The sequence below is a fragment of the Solea senegalensis genome, linkage group LG1 (assembly GCF_019176455.1).
Source record: "Solea senegalensis isolate Sse05_10M linkage group LG1, IFAPA_SoseM_1, whole genome shotgun sequence".
Classification (NCBI taxonomy): Eukaryota; Metazoa; Chordata; class Actinopteri; order Pleuronectiformes; family Soleidae; genus Solea; species Solea senegalensis.
The window spans coordinates 38,382,731-38,407,842 of record NC_058021.1 but is presented as its reverse complement, the minus strand read 5'-3'; the positions used below and the strand labels follow the sequence as shown (position 1 = coordinate 38,407,842).

Here is a 25,112-nt window from a genome sequence, read left to right as displayed (position 1 = left end):
AAATATTTTTCATTGGGACATGTCAGAATGGTCAGTTATGAGCTCTGTGTGACCTTTTCTTAACAATTTGTGTGTTTGTACGTCGGTGAAATACGTCCCCTGACTAAATACGGCGACCACTGGCCGCAGTCTGGTGTGAAGTGGTGCGAACACACGAACACACGTTTGCTGACTTTATCCGGCACATTAGCTTCATATATAAAATCCTCTGTAAAACACTGTGCTCCACTGTGCAGCCACCAACAGCACACTTGTCCCTCGGCGTTGACATAATACCGCTCTTCCTCCCTCGCCTGCACTCTCGCAGGGACAAGGTGGAGCTAAGGTGGAGCTCGGGAGTAAACTTACTGATGGGGCGGTAACATTCGCGATGAAATGCGCATGCTGCCGTCATAAGCGCAGGGAATTCAACATCGAGTGTTTTATCGCCTATACTTACACTAAGGGGGACCACGAAAACATGACTGAGTATTCTTTTTCCACACTTTGGCGACTGGTTGGGCCTCCAGAGTCCCAAATATAAGTATTAAAATGGTTAAAAAGTTGATTTTGCATAATATGTCTCCTTTAAAGGGACAGTGCAGGTTTTTTTTCTGAAGTGTTAGATTTATATGACACACAGTCTGTGCTGTGAGCGCCCCCTGCAGTGAGAAACAGCACAAGACATAAGGCATGTAAACCACATAACAAAACTACTCAACATCATAAAATCATAAAATCTGAAGTTTTAAACCACTCAGTGGCAGTGGCTCAACAACCCCTTTGTGCTGTGATGTTAAAATCACTGATTTTCTCTATGGGGTTTGGTGTGGGAGAGTGAGTGGTTTTCCTTTTGGTAAACCATATAAATGTGTGTTTTATGTATATTCTTTATATGTTTTTGTCCTGTTTCAGTCATGGAGCTTTCACCATCATCCCACCGAACCAGAACAAGAGAAAAGAAATACAGAGAAGTTGGTTCTAAAGTTTTTGTTTGTTATCATCTGTCGAAACAGTGACATTCAATTTAAAAAAAAAGTTTTTACTTTGTTTATAATTATTATATATGGCGTTATTTGTCTATATTGTGGACAATAAAGTTTTCAACCCTGAAAAGACTGTTTTGTTGTTGTGTGATTGGTCGAGCAGAGGCGGAGGCGGAGCTTGCTGCTCTGGAGGAGCTGAGACTGCCATGAGTTATGTTTCTGTGACGCCCAGCTGTGTTGGTGAGACACACACACCTATTGCACATGTCTTAATCTGATTATGCAAACATGTCTTAATCTGATGATTCCTTGTTCAGAGTCTGATGTTACTGGAATGACTGTAATCAGAACACGTTCTTGACATGATGACACTACTATAACAATCTGATTAAAATCTGAATATTGGCGTCCATGTGACCAGATTATGATGCTAAAATTAGTTATTGAGCTCGAATATTCCATATTTTCGTATTACAAAGCATAATCTGATGATGACTCATGTCATGATGTCATAAATCTGATTATATGCACATTCAGAATAGTTCATGTGATTATTATTGATTATTCTGATAACAGGCAATCACAGCATGGCTGCATGACTCTGGAGGAAGTGCGTCTGGAGCAGCAGGAAATGATGTGAGCGAAGAGGAAACACAAACCGGTCTGATGGCATTTGCGTGATATTATACACGTCTACAAAAGACTGTCATTGTCTCGTGTCTCATAATTTACATCTGTAACCAAAAGTACTCCTGTTTCGTGAACCATTTATTCCCCAACATTTAACTGAAACTGAAGTTTGTAAACCACTCATTCTCCCACACCAAAGCCCATAAAGAAAATCAGTCATTTTAACATCACAGCACACAGGAGTCGTTGATCCGCTGCTGCCTCCATCACTAAGTTCAAATGTGTTTTTTTGTAACTTTGGCATTTAAAATCCTTCGTTTAGATCGACCTCAGTGACACAAAGTGACCACATGAGGCAGCAGTAGACCAGCAGCTCCTGTGTCCCTGCAAGCTAAAGTCACTGATTCTATCTATTGGGTTTGGTGTGGGAGAGTGAGTGGTTCACAAACTTCAGTTTCCTCTTGGAAAAGTCTGTCTAACAGTGAGACACAGTGTTTTCACAGTGAACCAGCGTCTGTCTCTCAGGCTGGTTCTGGACATAGAAGCAAACTTCTTCTCCAACAGGAAACTGAAGTTTGTAAACCACTCACTCTCCCACACCAAAGCCCATAGAGAAAATCAGTGATTTTAAGATTGCAGCACACAGGAGTTGATCCACTTCTGCTTCATCACTAAGTTCAAATGTGTTATTTTGTCACTTCGGCATTTAAAATCCTTCATTCAGATTTACTTCAATGACACAAAGTGACCACACGTTCAGGAACATGGTTTTTTTTTATTTTGTGTATTTTGGTTGAGCAACAGCTGTCGTGAAATCACGATCAGACACAGGATGTGAGCCTGTTAGAGAATGAATGGACAATTTTTTTACCCCGGGGTGTGGCTCCTGAACGCATCACGCCATTCTTTCCTGTTACATAAGGCGTGTGTTACAGAGAGGACTGAAGGTGTGTCAGTGGAACTGTTCTACACCATCAGTGTGAAATAAAATTAAATGTACATTTTGTTGTCTTTTTAAAATCTTATCTAGATTAGTTTGTATGCAGAAAAGATACCATAAAAAATGACAAAGGAGCCAACACTATATACATAAAAAATATATGACCACAAAAAGTAGAACCCCCATATATGAAAAAGGATGTGAATTTTTTTTTTTTTAAAGGCCAAATTCTGAGTTTTGTATAAAATCTATTGTAATAATAACAATAAACATGTAATGATGATAAAGGGTTTTTAAAAAGCTGGTTCTAAGAGGATTAGGGCCACAGAAATCTGTCTTTTCCCCTCCTTATTCAAACTTTATTTTTTCCTCAGAAATCTAACATTTTCCCTCTGAATTCTGACCTTTTCAGTGATTTTTTAATTCGAAAAAATCACATGTGATCCTAATCCCCTTCCGTACAGATCAAATGAATGAGATGAATGCAAAAACCAAACGATATAAACAGTAATTTTATGAACAAACAACGTGAGGTAATTCTTTGTCCCACCAGCAGAGGTCATTTTTTCAGAGGCAGGGAAACTGCAGCACAAGGATGATGATGAGGAAGATGATTTCTTTTTTTTAAATGGAAAAAATACGACAGAAATGCACTTAAATCATCACATACAAACACAACACAGATTCCCCACACACACACACACACAAACACACACTCTCCCTCTCTCTCTCTCATGCATATTGAAAGATGTCATATTAGGTGACTGAGCACGCCAGTGCGCGTGCGTTGTAATTGTTTTGTCCCGCCATGATTGTAGTTCTCCCGGAGACGCCATTCTGTGACGCTCATGCTGCGTTCATGGGAACTCGGTGAGCTCCGAGTTTTCGCCACAGATTCTCCTTATTGAACTACAGTTACATGTGGATTTTATGAGTCGTCATCAAGAAATTCTTATCTGAATTTGATGCTGATTTGAATGGGTTATTACTGGTCATTATTTTATATTTGTCTCGTATAAAATAACATTTTTAGTTTGTGTAATCTGTAAATATATATACATGTATTCATATACATATATTTTGATGACTTTAATATAAATTAATTGCTGAAATTATAAACAAAGTGTTTCAAAGGATAATTTTTTTCAGCTGTACTTGCATGCGCGTGTGCAGCCTTTGTTTTTCAAAGTACTTTTCTGACGGTCCGTGAACGCGTCATGATTCGGTGGCTGCTCAGTTGATCTTTGTGCGAGCGAAGCGCAGCGGTCGCAGTTAGCAACAAGGCGAGCAAACACGCACAGGGAACCACGTCCAGTGCGGCGGAGGATACCGCGTTTCAAGCCGGAAAACACCCCCCACACGCCGAGGACACAGCGACAGCGACGGCCCTGACAATGGTAAGACTCGGCGATAACGGGGTTTTTACGGAGCCCCGAGCGAAGGCTGGCGGCTCTCAGCAGCTAACTGGCTAATGCTAACGGGCTAGCGGACTGTTTTCCTGACTCATTATTGAGCAGCTAAGGCTGCCATTTTACACCCGCGACACGGACTCTGAAGTCCCCGCTGTCCTCAACCGTTACCCCGCAGGATTATTTCTCAGTGTTAAATATAGTTCACGCAACTGTTTCATGTCAAAATGATTATTAAACACGGTCCACACACACGGAGCGTGAGTTTGATCCGGAGCCAGACTCCTCAGCGCCTCCTGACGAGCTAACAGGCTAATTTAGCCCAGAAGGTAATGCTAACATTAGCTAACAGTGTTGCGTAGCAGGCTGTGGTTCACATTTACTGCGCAGCGTCACGAAACCTCCATAAATTACGTTAATACAGATGTTTATGTATGTGACGCGATTTGTTAAAGCTGTCAACCGAGGGGGCGTCAGCTCGGCTCGGATATGCACCGGACTGGTCGGCCCTGGCTGGAATGAAGGTTGGTGATTTGGACCTGACACGGGGCTCAAACACTCTCTCTCTCCCGGGGCATTGAGAGAAGACCCGGGGCGAAAATCGTTGTGAACCATTCTTAAGGCCTGGAGATGTTCATGTGGCTTTGTTTTCTTGTTAACATTTGATTTTTTTTTCCTTTGATTGATTGATTGCAGCTGAATATTGGGGATGACTGACTGGCTCTGATTTTTATTGAGTGGGTTGGGGAAATCTTTGTTGACAGTTTTGATGTTCATTATAGATGTCCAGTTGACAGTTCAGTGTTTTGTCTTCTGAACTTGATTCTTAAACTTAATACATCTTTCTACTCAAAGACACTTCTGTTGTCATGTCTCTGCTGTTGTAGTTTGTTGGTGAGTTTTGTCACGTTTTAGTTTCCTGTGATTGCTTGGGTTTGAAGGAAATAAGAATTTCGGGATCAAAGATACTCAGGGTTTCCATGTTATGATTCATTTAGGAAAAAAATATACATTTAATAGTTCATTGAGGACCCTAAGATACAGCAACGGGATGTGACTTTTTCATCTGCTACATAACGTTAAGACGATAGTTTAGTTTTTTTTAAAAGTTTGCTTCTATGTCCAGAACCAGCCTGAGAGACAGACGCTGGTTCACTGTGAAAACACTGTCTCACTGTTGGACAGACTTTTCCAAGGGGAAACTGAATTTTGTAAACCTCCCACACCAAAGTTCATAGAGAAAGTCAGTGATTTTAGCTTGTGGGGGATACAGGAGCTGCTGGTCTACTGCTGCCTCGTGTGGTCACTTTGTGTCACTGAGGTAAATCTGAATGAAGTATTTCAAGCACAGAATTTGTAAATAACACAATAGAACTTAGTGGTGGAGACAGCAGTGGATCAACAACTCCTGTGTGCTATGATGTTAAAATCACTGTTTTTCTCTATGGGGTTTGGTGTGGGAGAGTGATTTACAAACTTCAGTTTACTGTTGGAAAATTCTGTCTCACAGTGAGATATTGCAGGATTAAGTTGGTTTGAGTTTTATTAGATGATGTGTTTTTTAGGTGGTTAAATGTTATTTTTCTGGTGCTTCCTCTGGCTCCCAGTGTCTGTGACCACTTCTCTTGTGATGTGTACACATCTTGGGACATGTGCGACAGCTCGCCCTAACGCAGCGTTTGCGTTCTGTGCTCAACATCACAATGCATGGCATTTCATTGTAACAGGCTCTGTGTGTATGTGTGTGTGAGACATGACTGCAGCTCTGCAGGCCAGCAGAAGGTAAATGCAAGTGCAGAAACTGATCTGATCATAACAGAGAGAACATTAATCCTCATCATTGTTCATGAAACTGACAAGTTTGTCAGAAAGAACACTTGGATGGAAATGATTAAGCCTCTGTATGATTAGTTTTTAATAGCCCCCAAACAAATATATCAACTTAATCACGCATATTTTTTTTAAATGTCGTTGATACACTAATTATTAATCTCAATAATAGGAGCCTTGTCACATTTCATTTGTTTTTTTGGAAAGTGTGGATTTAAAGATTTTAGTCTGTAACTTTTTATATTTCAGTTTATTTCTTGGTCATGCACAGCAGTTTAGGCTGGTACTTGTTGATTATACATCTAATTGCCATTTCTCTAAATATATTCTCTGGTCTCTTTTTTTATAAAAGGAAAACAGAATATTTTAGGTTGTTTGTACACTAGAGGTGTGTTTTTTATGTCCAATAATTTAATGCTATATATTTTACTTTTTCTGGCGTCTACATGTTACGGATTTTCTGTTTTTCACTCCTCCCTCTGATCAAATAACATATAAAACAAATAGGGTTACTTACTCATATAAACTGAGTTTTATCTCCACAAGTGAATGTAGAAGTATAAAAAAATGTGTTAACTCGTTCAGCTGATGATTAAATGCAGATTGTTGTTAAATGGCAAAAATCGGCTGAGCAGATTTGTGGTTGTTTTGGTCCAATCAATGAATCGATCCATAGACATGATGAACTTAATCATTTGATGCTGCAGGAGCTGAAACGAGTAATTTACCTGTAAGTTATTTGGTTTAAACCGCTCATTTGTGGGTTTAATTTATTTTCTTTGTAGTGTTTATGTTTGGACACAGGTAAACACACGAGCAGTGAAATTTAGTGCAAACCATTTGGTGCAGCATCATTTTTGTGATAGATTTGAAGTAGTGTGAGCCACAGTCGCCTGGTCAGAGCCTCTTTACCCCGTCTGACCCACCCAGGTCCGACTGTTTGACATGTACAAGGTGTTTTGTAGTGATGGAGAAGGGAGGGCGGGCAGTGATGGTGAAGTCGAGGCAGAGGAGATTGTGATGGGTCTGTGCTGCTTTTATGAATGCTGAGCAGAGCAACAGAGAATCAGAAGTTGCTAACGCCAATGAAACGTCCTCCCTCCCTGCATCTCACACACACACACACACACACGCACGCAGAGCTCACCTGCACGCAAAATAATCTTCATCTCAGTCTTGGAGTTTGATGTTTTCATTTACATCAACAAAACTTTAGAGTGATTTATGGAAGGAAATCTCAGTCATTTATGTTTTTGCCTCTGAGGAAAGAGCAGGTTCCCCCACTCTTTCACTCTCTTTCTCTCTTTGTTCATGTTTATTTTGTTGTGGTTTACATTCTTTGTGTTGTTCAAAATTAGGGTATGAGGTTGTTCAGTCTGGCCAGGAGGACACACAGTGACCAGGATAATCTGATTTACCGGGAAACATATGTTGCTCTCCGTCGTTCTTCCTCCTCTCGTCCTCTTCCCCTCCCTCCCTCTCTCTCTCTCACACACACATCTCTTGGTCATGAGTTGTTGTAGTAACTTACATAAAAAATGTCCTTATCACGATTATCTGGACCAAATCTGTACGTATAATTAACATAATGGAGAATATAATATGATAATATGTCGGATGAAAACCTAAAAAAACAATCACACAACCTTGGGTTGCAACAATTAATCAATTACCAAGTTTATCACCAAACATTTTCATAATTGATTCATTATTTATTAGCCTTTAACTTCCCATTATGAATTTTATTTTGTGATTTGTTTCTGAGGGTGTAGGTTCTTCTATTTAAGTGCTGTGGTTGTGTAATTCAGTGCTTCCAAAACACTGGGTTGGGGACCCATAGATTGGCCACAGGAAATGTTTTTGGGGTCCCCAAAGAAGTTTGCAGAAATGTACGATTTTTTTGTGCAAGTTATTTCAATAACATGCATAAAAAGAAGTTTTAATTAGTTTAATGAACATCTCTTGTGATATGAGTCACTATAGTTTGCCTTTGTTATAAACTCGGTTACATCGAAGGAGTTTGAAAAATTTTCTCTGGGTTTATTTTAATTTGTGTATGACAACTGTGTGTAGTATGTGCTCTTATTTTTCCATTGCTGTTGTATTTTATTCATGATTATTATGATATAAACTGTGGGTCCTCCATACGGAACATTTAGAATTATTTAGTTTGGTTCAGAATTGTTTTGTATAAGAAAAAGTTTCAGATAATCACATTTGAGAAGCTGGAAGCTGCCAATATTTAGATTCTTTGCTTCACTTAAAATCAGTTAAAAAGTTTTACCCTTTTTGTCTTAAATAAAGATTACATTGGTTTTGCAGAATGACTCCAAGTTGACAGCCTGGTTGTTATAGTCTGTGTACCTACATGTGTGTGTGTGTATATATATCTTAGTGGTTCCCTGAAATGAGTTGAGCCTTTGAACTTTGCTGCCACCGTTGTTGATGATGGGATCGACCCCGGATTCCTGTTTCACAACAAACTTTCTAGAAAGTGTTGCCCCAATAAACATCCCATCAGCCTATGTCGCATGTCATCACACACACTGATCCCGTGCTGCTGCTGTGTTGGGCACCGTTCTTCCCCAGTGGAAACAGACACACACACACTCTTGCTTCTGTGTAGTCGAGTTGCTAGCTCAGAGGTGGCATTGTCTGCCCCAGTTGCCATGGCAACTGTTGGAGCACCTCAGGTGGAGGTAGACGCTGCCTTTCTGGAGTGGAGCAGGGATGTGTTGTTTGTGCTTGGGAGGATTGGACGGAGGCTGGAACTGGCCTGGGTGTGTCTGTGCTGCAGGGAGGCTTTCACCGACTGACCGTCAGTCAGTGAACACATTAAATATGTTCTGTCTCTGCCATAGATGGTAAAAAGTTAGCCAGATTTAGACGCATATTTAAGGCACCTGGAGAATATTTTGACACTGATATTATGCCGATGTAGTCTTTTTTTATATTTTTTAAATGACTTTATTATACTAATGTAACTACTGAGCCGTAACTGCCATTTAAAAAAACAATGCTTCGACTGCAACAACTCAGTCTGCTTCCAAAAATAAGTCAAAAAGTTCTTTTTATTTTTAGATTTTAAAGGAGACATATTATACCCCATTTCCCCAAGTTAAAATAGTTCCCCGGTGTCGTAATGAACATGTTTGTGACATGCTTTGGTCAAAATACCATAAGGATAAAGCACTAGGGATGCACGATATATCGGCATTAATATTGTTTTCGGCCGATGTTCGTCATTTTTTAACATATCGGCATCGGTTCAATGAGTAAAACTGCGCCGATTTTAACAACCGATGTTTATACCCGTCTAATTGCTGTTTGTGTATGTGTGTCAGGAAGGGGAGGCCATGCAGCATTTGTTTGGGCATATGACAGCGTCAGTGACGCAGCACAAGGTGTGTGTGTGTGTGTGTGTGTGTGTGTGTGTGTGTGTGTGTGTGTGTGTGTGTGTGTGTGTGTGTGTGTGTGTGTGTGTGTGTGTGTGTGTGTGTGTGTGTGTGTGTGGGGAGAGGAGAGAGAATGTCAGCGGTGTGTGCGATTTTTCAGGGTGTCAATAAAAGATATGCGAAAAGCATTCCAAGTCGGCGCTACATTTCCGATGTTTTGCAATTTAATAAATATCTGGTTGCCATGAATACTGGCAAGTTTGATAAAGTATTTTAACACGTTTTCATTTATTATGGCAGCTCTTAGTAGAGCTTGTCAGGTATTGTTTCTCATATCTGTTGTGTAGTTTTATTGTGAAGAGAAGTGGTTGTTGTTGCCAGGAGGAAGGGTTGTTGACTTTATTTACGTACCCAGTATAGACGCCCTTATCTTGGTTACAGTAACTTTGGCAGGGTATTATTTTTATTTATGTTCATGTTTGTAATTTTTGCTCCCGAGACCTCGCCACCGCTGATTGCCACCACTGATCGCCAGCGGCAAGCTGCATAAACTGATGCTGTATGTGACTGTAAAAGACTGAGTCTGTGCTCTGGTCATGGAGGACGTGCTGAACAAATATTTTTAATTAGCAGGATGTTCTCTGAAAAAACATTTTCCCACTCATTTATTTATGTATTTAACATTTGAGGCACCAGGAAAATATTGTCGCCAAAGCCATGAAGTTATTTATCAAGCAAAACAATCAAAACAACAAAAGCTGCTTCTTTTTATATGATAGTAAAGTGAATATTTTGGTCAAGCTAATATGTTTTTTGTTGTTTTTTTTTTAAACTTTTTTCTGTTTGTGGCAGTTGGCTCCACCTTAAATCCAATTTAAACAATAGAAATGTGGCAATTTGCTGCTTTATATGTGGTGATGGGTACATGATATGTACTGTCAAAATAATTGACAATACTTGTATGAAATGTGTCACTGCTCACATTTGTTCTATTTTTATGCTTCATTTTCATTTTGGGTGATTTTTGCAATTTGAGTCAACTGCAACTAATGATTCTTAATCAGTAGATCACTTTCACAATAAATCAAGTAGCTGTAAACGTAAGAACAGCTGAAGTGTTGATTGTTGTTTCCCAAACCTGGAAATGATGATGTTCTTAAATGTCTGGTTTTTGTCCACATACTAAAAATGATTGCGTTATAGAAAACAGAAAATATTCACATTTAAGAAGCTGAAAAATCTGCGTGGTCCACAGCGAGTTGAGCTGAGAGGAGAGGCTTCAAGATGCGTTCAAGAGCTAGGAAAAATGTCATCCTATCTACAAACACAGCTGCTGCTGCCACCCTGTGGCACAAACTAGGTGTAGGAAGATTTGTTCTTATGAATGTGTCGTTTCACAGAAACTGACCGGCAAATAATCGAACTGCGTTCATAAGAAAATTCACAGGTCCCGCACGGATATCTAAACATAGTATCGCGTTTTTACAAGCCTGCAGATTTGCTGTGTTGTTCAGTGACCTCATTTCACTTCTGTGTTATCTGTGTTCATACATGGCGTCTCTGTGGCAGCGGCGGTGACCAATACACGCGTCCCATGTCCCACGTCTTTGGTCCTAATAGCAGTGAACGACGTCCAGAGAAGGACGAGCGCTGGCTGTCTGCTCCTTCTAAATATAGCTGCGCTGCCTACATGTACGCAGCACTTTCTACCCAAACACCTCCTGTCTTCTGTCTCTGCTGCTGCTTTTAACAAGAGGACAAAAATACATGTAGTTATTTTTGATTATTGCTCTAATGATCTGCATCGGTGGCAAATTAGAATTCTTCCGGGCGCTGTTTTATTGGAAACAGTTCCCAGAGAGAGGAACTCTCAAAACGCAACCCTGGTGTTTTCTTGTACACTACTTTGTAAAAACGCTGATGTCATAGTGCCACATTGTGATATATACATAAAGCTTTATTTGACGCCTCTTACAGGCCTGACGCATGTACTACAGCGTTTAGTTGTTTCGTGAAGCGTTGCTGTGTTTATGAAAGATGTTTTTTCAAAAAAAAAGACTTTGGTTTTATAATTTGAACATTTTTTCTGATTTCTGAGCTTTTTAAATATGAATAATTTTGAATATATAACAATGAAAACATTAAAACTGTACAATTTTGGTTTGTGGACGTCATCATTTCCAGGTGATAGATTGAGTATGAGAATGAGAGAATCATTAGTTGAAGCCTTAAAAGATTATTGCTGTATTCATGTACGTCGATGCCGAATTCTAATTTTACTTTGAATAACCATTTCTTACTTGGTTGTTTTGATGAATTGAGTTTTAAAAGAAAAATCGCCGAGTCATCAACACAGCCTGCTTCTGTTTCGTCGACTCTTGACTAAAAAGCTGGGGAAAATCCTGCAAACAAGTTTGGGGACCCAAAAGAAATCTCCTGCCCTCTGTCTCAACCCAGTGTTTGAGACCATCTGTTTTACATGTACCATGAAGCGTGGTGAATCCCTGAGGACCAGGATTGAGAAACTCTAGATTATGGTGAATGTTGTAGTACATTTTCAGTCGTTTTGTTGGATTTGGTGTAAATAAAAATGGTTGAGTCATCAACACATCATGCTTCTGTTTAGTCGAGGAAAAGGGGGGAAAATGCAGCACAGCATGTTTGTGTCAGTTGACTCACTGTTTCATGTCCAGGTTTTGAATGACCAGTGTCTGAATGCAGCTTCTCATAATGTCATTGTCACATGAAACAAACACGAAATGTCTTTTCTGCATTTCTTGGCTTGTAACTGGAGGGTCGCTGGCTCAAGTCGCCACCAGGTCAAAAGGGCTGCGGTACCCCAGAGCAAGGTACCCAACCCCCATTGCTCCCTGGGCGCTACTCAGTCTGGCTGCCCAGTTCTAGGATGGGTCAAATGCAGAGAATTTTTTTCCCTAAGGGAGTTAATAAAGTATAAGATTTAGGTTTAATCCACTTGACGTGTGTGCGTGTTTTTCACGTCTCCTCCTGTGGCGCCGTGCCGATTCTGCGTTTATGGACCTTCTCATGCACAGACGGCTTATGATCAGGTTACAGCAGCACTTGTTGTCACTTTGGCCTCCTGAGTCATCATTAGTGTCTGTGATAGAATCACGTTCATGACCTGACCTCTATCCGTCAGTTAGTTCTCTGCTTCTGTTCGCTTCTTCTTTTTCGTGGTCCCCCTTAGTGTAAGTATAGGCGATAAAACACGCGATGTTGAATTCCCTACACATTATGACGGCAGCATGTGCATTTCACCGTGAACGTTACCGCCCCACCAGTAAGTTTACTTCGAGAGCTCCACCTTAGCTCCACCTTGTCCCTATGAATGCAGGCAAGGGAGGAAGAGCGGTATTATGTCAACGTGGAGAGACAAGTGTGCTGTTCTTGTTTGCACAGTGGAGCATAGTGTTTTACACAAACTTCCAGCCTCAGAGGATTTTATATATGAAGCTAATTTCCGGATAAAGTCAGCAAACGTGTGTTCACACCACTTCGCATCAGACTGCGGCCAGTGGTCGCCGTATTTAGTCAGCCACCGTATTTCACCGACGTACAAACACACACATTTTTAAGAAAAGGTCAAATAGAGCTCATATCATTACCATTCTGACACGTCCTAATTAAAAATATTTGTTCAGTACGTCCTCCATGACCAGAGCACAGACTCAGTCTGATACAGTCACATACAGCGGCAGTTTATGCAGCTTGCCGCTGGCGTTCAGTGGTGCTGTCCCTAAGTGTTTTTAACTGATTTACAGTTCGGCACTGTTCGACTTGATCCTTGTGTCGGACGTCTCTTCCTGTGACTGCACTCTCGCTGTTTTTTCCGCGCACGCTGCCATGTTGGTATTGTCAGAGAACTAGCGGAGGGAGGAGAGAGGAACGGAGCGGAGGGAACAGGATCTGAGTGAGCGCAGTAAAAAGGACAAATCAGAAACCCCCTGGAAGAAGTGGGTGTGTGTTTGCCTGTGTCTCATTTGCATATAAAGGGACCAGGCACAAAACCGAGTGTTCTGAAAGGGGTGGTTTTGGCAGGGTTATTGAACTGCTATGGTGCTTCATCCTTATGGTATTTTGACCAAAGCATGTCACTGACATGTTCATTAGGACACCAGGGAACTGTTTTAACTTGGAGAATTGGGGTATAATATGTCCCCTTTAAAATATACGCTTATATGACCTTTTCATTCCAGATAAAACCTGCTTTATTTCTTTAAATTAAGGAAACTATGTCTGTCACAGTTAATTAGGCGTAAAATAAGTGTTATTACGTGACTTCTACATCAATTCTAGAGCAATTACTCGATGAATCGATTACTAGATTAATCGTCAACTATTTTGAAGCTTTTTTCACGACTAAAACAAGATTTCTGATTGTTTCATCTTCTTCAATGTGAATAGTTTCTGGTTTCTTTGCTCCATAAAGCAAAGAAATCATTTGTTTAATTTAATTAAGTTAATGTATGTATCACTGTCTGTTTGGCTCTCTGTCTATCTGTCTATCTATCTATCTATCTATCTATCTATCTATCTATCTTTCTGCTTCTTTCTGTCTGTCTGTTGCTCTAGCTCTTTGTCTCCGTCCATCTCTCTATCTGCCTCTCTGTCCATCTCTCTGTCTCTCCCTCTATCTCCCTGTCTGTCTGTCCGGGCCTCACTTCTGTTTCATCTCTTTCTCTAAGTTAGTCATTGGTTATTGGACAAAAACGAAGACATTTGAGAAAGTCATTGTTTCCAGGTTTGACAAACCCGGATCAACATTTTTTATGGACCAAACAATTACTCAATAAATCGGGAAAATAAACAACAGATTAATCAGGAAAATAATCAACAGATTAATCTATTATGAAAATAATCATTTGTGTCCTAATTCACATTTGAGTCAAATGTCTAAAAATGGTCTGATGAGAAACTTGGCAGTCAGAGAAGACGGCTCTGTGTTGAAGGAAGTCATTGAGGCTCTGAAGTGGACTAATCTGTCATTAACTGAGTTCACGTCAGGGTGTGGTCAGCAGCAGAGTGTCTGTGGGGTCACAGGGTCAGAGCCAGGTGTCCACACACAAACCCATGATCGTTCCTGTGGGTTTGAAGTCAACTCTGAGGGTTTTTAATCACAGTCTGTGTTTCTCTTCTCCTCTCAGGTCATCTGGTGAGGACTGCCAAAGCTTTTAGGTGGAGGAGTGGCAGACAGCGCCACCCCGGTGTGCAGAGTGGGACTGCATCTCGTCTCACATCCCAAACAAAGCAGCTTTCAGACGAGCCACCGCCTGCCAGATGGACGTCAGACTGTAAGGGCAGAGCGAGTGACGGACCAACACCATCTGAGGAGAGGAGCCAGGGGGGGAGAACGCTCGCAGGAGCAGGACCGGGAGGGCACTGAGGGAGAGGAGAGGACAGAGAGAGGACGAGGGGCTCCACAATGTCGTCAAACCGGACCCAGAACCCACATGGACTGAAACAGATTGGCCTGGACCAGATATGGGATGACCTGCGGGCTGGAATCCAGCAGGTGTACACACGGCAGAGCATGGCTAAGTCACGCTACATGGAACTCTACACGTATCCTGTGACAACACCGTGTGACATCACCGTGTGCTGATGTGGTCTGGTGTGGAGGCTTCACACGTGTGTCTATTCATTCTTACAATAAAATCATTGGCAGCCATCTTGATAAATCAGAAAAATAACTTTTTTGAATCTGTTGAAGTGAATTTATTTTGGGATTTGGCCTTTAAATACACTGGCATATAAATATGTCATATTATTAGTTATTTAGCTTATTTATCCTAAATTGTCATTATCTCACGTCAAGGCTCAATTTAAATGAACTCAGACCAGTCTTTTATTTTAAAATCACCTTTTTATTTAAAAAAAAATATCAAACAAACTAGAAAATATTCACATTTAAGAAATTGAAAAATTGGCGTGATCTCCAGCGAGTTGAGCTCAGAAGAGAGACTTCAAGATGCGTTCAAGAAACCTCGTAAAAATGTCATCTCTTCTACAAACACACTTGTTGCTGCCACCATACCTTTATTTCACACGTAAATACATGAAATGAATTGGTGTTTCCACAGGATTTGTTTTTAAAGACGAAGAAAAAAAATTAACCCTGTTTTAAAGCAGGGTTAATAATTTAATCATATTTTTAAACAACATAGTCTGAGGAATGATTTTCAACTTCTGGAAGCGGTCGACCACAAAATATTGTTCAATTTAAGTTCATGTTCAGGTTTGTAGTTTGTTTATGAAACACTCTTAATCTGTCAAATGTAGTCCTCATTAAAAAAAAGAAAGCCAGAGTGTGTCGCTACACTAATACGAAAATGTAAAATGATTGGCTGTCTGTTTCTCAGTGCACCGCCCATCATGCGTCATGTGACTGGATTCTTCACTAACAGCATTTAAACGACAAACTTAAAAATTTAAGTGCCACCAGGATTTACAGTTGCACAAACGACGAGGATTTCCTGTGTTTTGGACGACGGATGCATGGACAGGAGGATTCGGGATTAGCCTGTTTTGTCCCGACACCAAAACATAACTTGCATTATTACAGATGGGAGCTTCAATCTCTGTTGCTGCTGTTGTTGTTTACTTCCTTAACCTTTTCCCCCCTCAGACATGTATATAATTATTGTACCAGTGTCCATCAGTCCAGCCAGGGCCGCGGCTCGGTGCCGCCGGCCAAACCCTCCAAAAAGTCCACCACTCCAGGAGGGGCTCAGTTTGTCGGCCTGGAGCTCTACAAACGCCTCAAAGAGTTCCTGAAGAACTATCTGACCAGCCTGCTGAAGGTGGTGCCTCCACCTGCACGGCCTCAAGCTTTTTTACACATCCAACACACGGCTGACACTCTTCTCGTTTCTGTTTGTCCTCAGGATGGGGAGGATTTAATGGACGAGTGTGTCCTCAAGTTTTACACCCAGCAGTGGGAGGATTACCGTTTCTCCAGTAAGGTCCTCAACGGGATCTGCGCCTACCTCAACCGCCACTGGGTCAGACGAGAGTGCGACGAGGGACGCAAGGGCATTTACGAGATTTATTCTGTGAGTCACACTTTTAGCTTTTTGAGGTGTAGTGTTGGGACTAATCTGAAAGGTGTTTGTTATTTCAAACATATACACACAAAAATACTAAAAAGTTGGCAAAATTCTACAAGTTTGTTTGGGGACCCTAAAAAAATCTCCTGGGTCCCAACCTACATGTTGCCCCTGCTCCAACACATAAATGATCATGTAAAAGTCGTATCTCGATATTTTTTAGCTGAATGGCGATACTCCATATATATCTGGATATTTTTCTCTTGTGATGTTATTCGCGTTTCCCCCAAAGCATTATAGCATATTTTCCAGAGGCAAACCCTTTAAAAAATATATAAAACAGTCACATGCCAAATGTCAGAGGTCACTGAAATAAAAATGCTCCTTGGAAAAAATAAAACAAATCTCTTTCCCACATGACAGTAATATACAGTAATTAATTCAAAAATACAATACTTTTACAATTTTAACAGAAATAAAAATGGACTTAATAAAATAGAAACAAACATAAAAATTGTATCAGTGAAAAATGAATGCTTAATTGGGTTTGAACAATTTTCTCAATTATTACACATAGATATTTAACACAGCTTGTTGATATGATAATTAAATAATATCTTATATTTTATTATCAATATTTACAACTTCAGGCTTCCATATGTCCAAAAGTGACTAACAGTAATGGAAAATAAGTAAAAACTCTATCATGTGTGAACTATGAACTAGCTAGTTCACGCCTCCTCAGCACGAGCTGAATGATAAATCTAACACACCAAGAGAGGCGGGACTTAACAGCGTAACAGCCAATCATCAGCTGGTCACACTCAAAGCCGGTGTCATGTTTGAGGCAACAACAGGAGAGGGAGGTAGAAAGGAGAGGGAGAGGAGGCAGCCGCAGCGAGCGCACGGACGGAGCGACTGTAGTGAGGTGTGTGTGCAAAACTGAGGAAAAACTGCAGAGCAAGTGTGGGTGTTGAACCCTCTCACCGCGAAAAGCGTGGGTGTTAAAACACCCACCTCCCCCACGAGTGCCACACTCCGGGTGTGTGTGTGTGTGTGTGGGGCAGGGAGAGGAGAAATAGGTGCGAACTTGCGGCTCATTGTCATTTTAACGCAAAATGAACTATATTGATACAAACGATATTGTCCCCTGGTATATCTCGTTTAGAAATATATTGACATATATATTAAAATATCGCGATATCACCCAGCCCTAACTCAGTACCAGGACTGAGAAAACTCTAGGTGAATTTACAGAGTAAATTTTATTCGTATTTCAATAACAAGAAAAATAAATGTCCTGTCTGTGAGGCTGCAGACGGTGTGAGCACTGACACCACCGGTCCACCCCAGCTGCAGTCAGCCCGGGCTCCTCGCCCTCAGCCTCCTGCTCCTCCACCGTCGTCCACTGCTCCTCGCTGTATTGAAGCTCATGCAGGTAGCCGCGAGTATCGGACCCCACCACCAGATCTTCAAATTCCTCTTCTGCAGTACCCTTCTGCCATTGTTTTTACCACTTACTCTGCGGAGCAAGAGCCAGCGTATATTTTATCAAAGATGGCGGACACCGTGTTTACGCTCCCGAAATGTGGTCTCGTATTGGTGGGTCTAATAAGTGCAGAAATGGCCGCTGTAGTTTCAAACCTTGAACCGATTCACGTTATTTTGATTTTTTACAACTTAGGGAGGGAAAGAAAATACTACTGCTACTCTAGCACTGCCAAGCCACATGCAAATCAGTGAAGTATTCCTTTAACTTTAAGTTCGAGTTGAAAGAAAAAAAAGAGTTCTCACAAATCTTTTTTAGAATATTGTTAAATTGAAAATACATTTTTCAGTTGTTGTGGATAAAGAAACACGGACAAAAATATATTTGTACAGCATTGTTGCCATTGCTGCTACTGATCAGAAGGAGATGAGGTTAATCACAGAAATGCAGTATAAAAATGTTTGTTTTTCTTATTAAATCCTTTCTTCTGCTGCTGCTGTTTCCTGTTCAGCTGGCTCTGGTCACCTGGAGGGAGTGTTTATTCCGACCACTCAACAAACAGGTGTGTGAGGCTTTCTGGAACAAAATTAAGTCTGTGTCACAACAACAATAACAACACTTCCTCCTCCTGTGTTTAGGTAACAAACGCGGTGCTGAAGCTGATCGAGAGGGAGAGGAATGGTGAGACCATCAACACTAGACTGATCAGCGGCGTCGTCCAGTCGTACGGTAAGTCACGTGATATTAACACCAATCCTAATATGTGGATATTATGTGTATTCATGACACAAGACTTTGGATATCGTGTCATGTTGACTTTTCCTAAAACTGAATATTATAAATAAATATGGACCGTATCAGTATCGGAGCAAATTTCAGTCTTAAAAATGTCAGTATAAAACAGGCAGCAGCATTTTAGCTGAGTCATGTTGTGGACGGTTTAAGGTAGAAGATTGTTTATGTCTTTGACAAACGTGTTGACAACAGTTGGTTTAAAGGCAACATAGAATGCTTGTATCACACATATATGTTAGTTATTGAGGTCTACTTACATATATGAACTTGTTTTCATGATTAAAAACCTCCTAATCGCTGCAAACGAGCCGATCAAAATATCTCCTCACTGACGCTCTCGTCAGCCGCGCTGTTTCAGACCAAAACCACACCCCCAGAACGTGGACTGTGTTGTGATTGGCCAGCCAACGAGAGCTTTCCTACTGTCCTGTGATTGGCCAGGTACCTGGAAGTGACGTAATAGATAGGCCAGCTCTCAGATACACAGCTCCCCCTCTGGCACAGTGGATGCTCTGCATCTCAGCAGCTACAATGAGAGTAGTTCTTCTTCTTCTGCGGTTGAATGTACACAACTGGATGTGCCCAGACTAGTGCCCGCACCAGGAGGCGCTACGGTGGTGAGAGGAGTTGTGAGGATTTTTGATGACTACATCAAATTAAGGAAGTTCCGAGCCGCTTCACAGAGCCCAGGAAAACAATACAACACTATTTTCTCAGCAGTGGCTGAACTGTTTGTTCTGAAACTTTAGGGTTTCATAAACGAGGTAATGACACAGATACACACACAAACGCAGCGTTAATTGGAGCTTCCGGTCTATGTCGCCTTTAAGAAGAGTATTGTTTGTGGTATCGTGCCATCTCGAGTTTAACTAATATAAATAACTAACTTTAGGATAACAAATCCACTGTCTTTTAAAAAGAAAATCTTTTTGACAATAATGCTTCTTCAACATAATGAACCATAGAGAACAAAATACAATAAACAGGAACTGTGAAACCTATATTTTTATGCATTTTATATGTTCTTTATACTTTGACATCCTTTAACTCTTCATCAGCCTGTACACGAAGCATATAGCCTAATATTAGCCAATGAGAAAAATAAAAAGTGCATACTAACCTGGTATTCGACATATAAATGTGGGTAACGACACTGCAGATGTTTTATGAGGTTGGATGTGTTCCCTCCTTTGGCTCCTATAGCTTGGTGTCAGCGCCTGCACAGTGGACGGCCATCGTCTATTGCTTTAACCGTCTGTGCCTCGTTTAAAGCCAAAATAGTTCCAAATGTGACTTTTGGAGTTTGTTTTTTTAGCAAAGTTAGCGGTGCCACTGATGCAGCCGCGGCGGCAGACTCGCTGCTCGGGCCCAGTGAGTTCTGCCATGGTGAGTGTGTTATCTTGTGTTTGTGACTGTAAGCCATGCGCGCGTCTGGGCGAGATAGAACTTTAAGCTTGTTGTTTGTTTTGAAGCGGAGCTGTCTTCATGGAGTTTGTTCTTGCCGGCAGAAACACACAAACAGCCAATCAGCTACAGACAGGTGGACCCAGCGTGCGGAAACAGCCTATCATATCCCTGAATGTCACCATTAACAGGCAAACAGCCAATCATTCAGCAGCTGTTATGTTATGTTAGGTTGCAGTAGTTGCATTGTGGGTTTGTTTACAAGGGAGTAGCATGTAGTGAAAAGCCGGGAGCACTGGTAGTATAGTAATCCACGGTAGTACCGTTGTGTAGAATTTCTAGTATAGTAGGAACCGTTATGATTTGGCACCACAGGGTATCGTGGGTATCGTGCAACTCTAGTATTTACAGTGTATTTTAAATAAAATTAAAGTTATCATGAAGAGGAAAAAGTCCAAACAAAGTCCTAAGACAGAAAAAACAGACGACAACGCTGAAGATTAGAGAACTTGGATGGTACCTGGTTTAAAGACACATGATGGTCATTTTCTGGCTCGTTTATCTTTAAATGTGTTTGTTTGTCCCGCTGCAGTGGAGCTGGGTCTGAACGAGGAGGACGCCTTCGCCAAAGGTCCCACGCTGTCCGTCTACAAAGAGTACTTTGAGTGTCAGTTCCTCACCGACACGGAACGTTTCTACACGCGTGAGAGCACGGAGTTTCTGCAGCAGAACCCAGTCACTGAGTACATGAAGAAGGTGGGCGGGCACTCGTCTCTGAAGGGAAGAATGAACGTATAAATGGAGCGGGGAAAAGTCTGAAGTGTGTTTTGTTATGTTTTCCTCCACAGGCGGAGGCTCGGCTGCTGGAGGAGCAGAGGCGTGTGCAGGTTTATCTCCACGAGTCCACTCAGGACGAGCTGGCCCGCAAGTGTGAGCAGGTTCTTATAGAGAAACACCTGGAGATCTTCCACACTGAATTCCAGAACCTTCTGGACGCCGACAAGAATGAAGGTAAAGCTGCATGCTCCATTCTTTCATTTTTCACAGCTTTATCCTCCATGTGAGGGTCATGAGTCCGGTTCACCCTCTGCATGATTTTTGGATGTGAGGCAACTGTGTTAGCCACTACTTCACCACGTGGACCCTAAGAAGGTAAATATGAACGTCAGATCTTAATTTCTCCTCCATCTTGTCTTAGATCTGGGCCGCATGTACAACCTGGTGTCGCGGATCACAGACGGTCTTGGCGAACTGAAGAAGCTTCTGGAGACTCACATCCACAACCAGGGCCTGGCTGCCATCGAGAAGTGTGGAGAGGCCGCACTCAACGTATGGACCACTAACTCTGTCCTGACTCCACGTCTGACCGCTTTAAACACACACAGTACAGTCGAGTTATAAATGTTATTCCTCGTCTTCCTCTCCCCGCAGGACCCTAAAGTGTACGTGCAGACCACACTGGACGTCCACAAGAAGTACAACGCCCTGGTCATGTCCGCCTTCAACAACGACGCCGGCTTTGTGGCGGCGCTCGATAAGGTCCGTGATCACCAGAGAAGCTGAATCACAACAGCTGACACTTCAAAATACTCAATGAAAATGAAATGTTTTGTTGTTGTTGCTGCAGGCGTGCGGTCGATTCATCAACAACAACGCCGTCACCAGGATGGCTCAGTCATCCAGCAAATCCCCTGAGCTGCTCGCCAGATACTGCGACTCCTTACTCAAGAAGAGGTGAGAGTCACGTGACACGTGTGACCCGATTATTCACCTTCTTAAATGTGAATATTTTCTGGTTTCTTTGCTTCATAAAAGAAAAGAAATCATTCAAACTGAATCATTTTAATTTGTGGACAAAATCAAGACATTTAATAAACATCATTTCCAGAGTTTGATCAACGTTTTATGCCCTGGATGATTACTTTTCTCTCTTTTTAGCTCCAAAAACCCAGAGGAGGCAGAACTGGAGGACACACTCAACCAAGTGGTAAATTTAACACACACAAACTTACCCTAACCTTAACTTTAAGTGCATAACCCTAAACCTGATGACAAAGTGTCCTCACAAAGATATAAATATACGTGTGTTTCATTATCAGATGGTTGTGTTCAAATACATCGAGGACAAGGACGTTTTCCAGAAGTTTTACGCTAAGATGTTAGCCAAGCGTCTGGTCCATCAGAACAGCGCCAGTGATGACGCCGAAGCCAGCATGATTTCTAAACTCAAGGTCTGCCCTCACCTCGTGCCTGTAGCTACACTTGTTTCCATGGTGACGGCAAAGTGTCTCACTCTGAACCTGTCCCTGTGTCTGCCTGTCTCCCTCCCCCCGCAGCAAGCCTGTGGCTTTGAGTACACGTCCAAATTGCAGAGGATGTTCCAGGACATCGGAGTCAGTAAAGACCTGAACGAGCAGTTTAAGAAGCACCTGACCAACTCTGAGCCTCTGGACTGTGAGTCAACACACAGTATGACAAAACCTCATCACAGTACCACAAAACCTCACCACAGTACCACAAAACCTCGTCACAGTAAGACAAAACCTCGTCACAGTATGACAAAACCTCATCACAGTACAACAAAACCTTGTCAAAGTACGACAAAACCTCGTCACAGTACAACAAAACCTCACCACAGTACGACAAACCGGCCCACAGTTGTGCAGTTTACTTGTAATACATTGTTAATATGTTGAAAAATAAAAGGGGTTTGTTCAGACGAAGGGAAGATCATTAAAAGTGTGTGTCTGTGTGTGTCTGTGTGTGGTCACAGTGGATTTCAGTATCCAGGTCCTGAGCTCTGGGTCTTGGCCTTTCCAGCAGTCCTACACCTTTGCTCTGCCTTCAGAGGTGAGACAGGACTTTTATCTCTTCTCTGTGAAGACTTAAAAACATCCTAACCTTCCTAATCTGTGTGTGTCTGTGCAGTTGGAGCGGAGCTACCAGCGCTTCACAGCGTTCTACGCCAGCAGACACAGCGGCAGGAAGCTGACCTGGCTCTACACCCTGTCCAAAGGAGAACTGGTCACCAACTGCTTCAAAAACAGGTGCCGATGGCAGCAGGGGGCGCTTTGGACGCTTAGTGGAAAAACTTAATTTAGGAAATGACAAATTTAAGAGGTTTTCGAAACAAAAGAATAACAGGAAACTGAAGTTTTTGATCCACTCACTCTCACACACCAGTCCATAGAGAAAATCAGTGAAATTTGCTTGTGTGGACACAGGAGCTGCTGGTCTACTGCTGCCTCATTTGGTCACTTTATGTCACTGAGGTCAATCTGAACAAAGGTTTTTAAATGCTGAATTGACAAAACAACACATTTGAAATTAGTGATGGAGATAGCAGAGGATCAACAACTCCTGTGTGCGGTGATGTTAAAATCACTGATTTCTCTGTGAGAGAGTGAGTGGTTTACAAACTTCAGTTTCCTGTTCCGTAGAAAGAAACTAAAGAATGAATAATAATTTGAATGGTTTGTTGATAATAAATGTGCTTGTCTGTGACTCACCCTGTTGTTGTTGTTTACAGGTACACGCTGCAGGCCTCCACCTTCCAGATGGCCATCCTGCTGCAGTACAACACCGAGGACAGTTACACTGTGCAGCAGCTCACAGACAGCACTCAGATGAAAACCGTGAGTGTTCACTCGTTCATACATTCACCCGCTACCTCATTTGTTCACAAACGTTTTGTTTTGTTTGTTTTTCAGGATTTTCTGGTTCAGCTTCTGCAGATTTTATTAAAGTCAAAGCTGCTGGTGAGTAAATCAAACGCCCCCCCACCACTCAGCTGTGGCGTCAGAGGTCGTGTTCATGTTTACACGCGCCAGAAAAAAGAACAGAGTTTGTTTATTCAGTATAATTGTGTGACAGTGATGTCACCGGTCATGTGACTAGTCTCTCTGATGCCTGTCTGTCTGTCAGGTGTTGGAGGACGAGAACGCCAACGTGGACGAGGTGGACTTCAAACCCGACACCGTCATTAAACTCTTCCTCGGATACAAGAAGTGAGTAGAGATGGGTGTTCTGTTGTTGTTGTTTTTACCAGCTGATGTTTGTTTGTTTGTTTGTTTGTGTGTGTGCGCGCAGTAAGAAGCTGAGGGTGAACATCAATGTCCCCATGAAGACGGAGCAGAAACAGGAGCAGGAGACGACTCACAAGAACATCGAGGAGGATCGCAAACTGCTCATTCAGGTGACGTGTGTTTACACACCGTCTTCATGGTTACAAACGTGTGTGTGTGTGTGTGTGTTCAATGCTCTGTGTGTGTGTTGTGTGTGTTCAATGCTCTGTGTGTGTGTGTGTGTGTGTGTGTGTGTGTGTGTGTTCAATGCTCTGTGTGTGTGTGTGTGTGTGTGTGTGTGTGTGTGTGTGTGTGTGTGTGTGTGTTCACAGGCTGCCATTGTCAGGATCATGAAGATGAGGAAAGTCCTGAAACATCAGCAGCTTCTGGCCGAGGTTCTGAACCAACTGTCATCAAGATTTAAACCTCGAGTCCCCGTCATCAAGGTAACACACACACACAAATCTCGAGTCCCAGTCATCAAGGTAACACACCCACACAGTAATACACACACAATCATGTGAAAGAAAGCGTTGTTGATGTGTGTGTGTTATCTCCCTCTTGTTGACAGAAATGCATCGACATAGAGGGAGATTGAGGACAGGCCCCTCCTCCTCCTCCCCCTGTCCCCTCCTCCCTTTTTTACTTCTGGAAAGTAAAGTGTGGATCCTGACAGTGTGTGTATGACCCACCGTCACCGAACTTTCTGATCTGCCTCGGAGGAAAACGAGCGCCCCCCGCTGCTGAGGGGGGGAAGTGCGCCACAGGACTGGAACACTCCTCCATGTCGTCATTATTGTAAATAACCACAGACTCTAAGAGGAAGAAGAAGAAAAAAAGAACACACCCACAAATCTTATTTACATAACGCAAATGTAACGACTTAGCCAATCAGAGGAGAGCCACAACCCCCAAACCCCCTCCCCCCCAAATGGTTTCTGCATGCTACTGCGCACCCACTGCGCACATGGTGACGTTTAAAAAGTCTAAATAAAAGTCGAGTCACTGGGCAGTCCCCGCACGATGGAGCCGCCCCCCAGCCATGACATCACCGGGCGAGGAAGAGTCGGAGGCGGCGAGCTCGGAGCTGCCATGACGCTTCTTTATCCACCGAAAAGGTCGTG

The 25,112-nt window shown here is 42.1% G+C and overlaps 1 protein-coding gene and 1 long non-coding RNA gene across 2 annotated transcripts; both read left to right on the top strand.

Moving 5' to 3' along the window:
* The first annotated feature begins 809 nt into the window (after positions 1 to 809).
* Positions 810 to 1,802, top strand: LOC122780899. The gene is made up of 3 exons (XR_006361747.1): positions 810 to 953; positions 1,129 to 1,205; positions 1,542 to 1,802. It is a non-coding gene; the product is annotated as an uncharacterized LOC122780899 (long non-coding RNA).
* A 1,961-nt stretch (positions 1,803 to 3,763) lies between these two features.
* Positions 3,764 to 24,586, top strand: LOC122768303 (cullin-1). Its single transcript, XM_044024206.1, has 22 exons — positions 3,764 to 3,932; positions 14,335 to 14,752; positions 15,816 to 15,990; positions 16,075 to 16,242; positions 18,237 to 18,287; positions 18,364 to 18,454; positions 20,517 to 20,680; positions 20,773 to 20,935; positions 21,123 to 21,253; positions 21,356 to 21,463; positions 21,552 to 21,658; positions 21,863 to 21,911; positions 22,024 to 22,155; positions 22,261 to 22,378; positions 22,698 to 22,774; positions 22,853 to 22,971; positions 23,454 to 23,559; positions 23,635 to 23,682; positions 23,849 to 23,931; positions 24,014 to 24,119; positions 24,321 to 24,434; positions 24,560 to 24,586. Exons 2-22 carry the CDS (start codon positions 14,613 to 14,615, stop codon positions 24,584 to 24,586), a joined length of 2,277 nt encoding a protein of 758 aa, XP_043880141.1. The 5' UTR covers positions 3,764 to 3,932; positions 14,335 to 14,612.
* Positions 24,587 to 25,112: the final 526 nt, after the last annotated feature.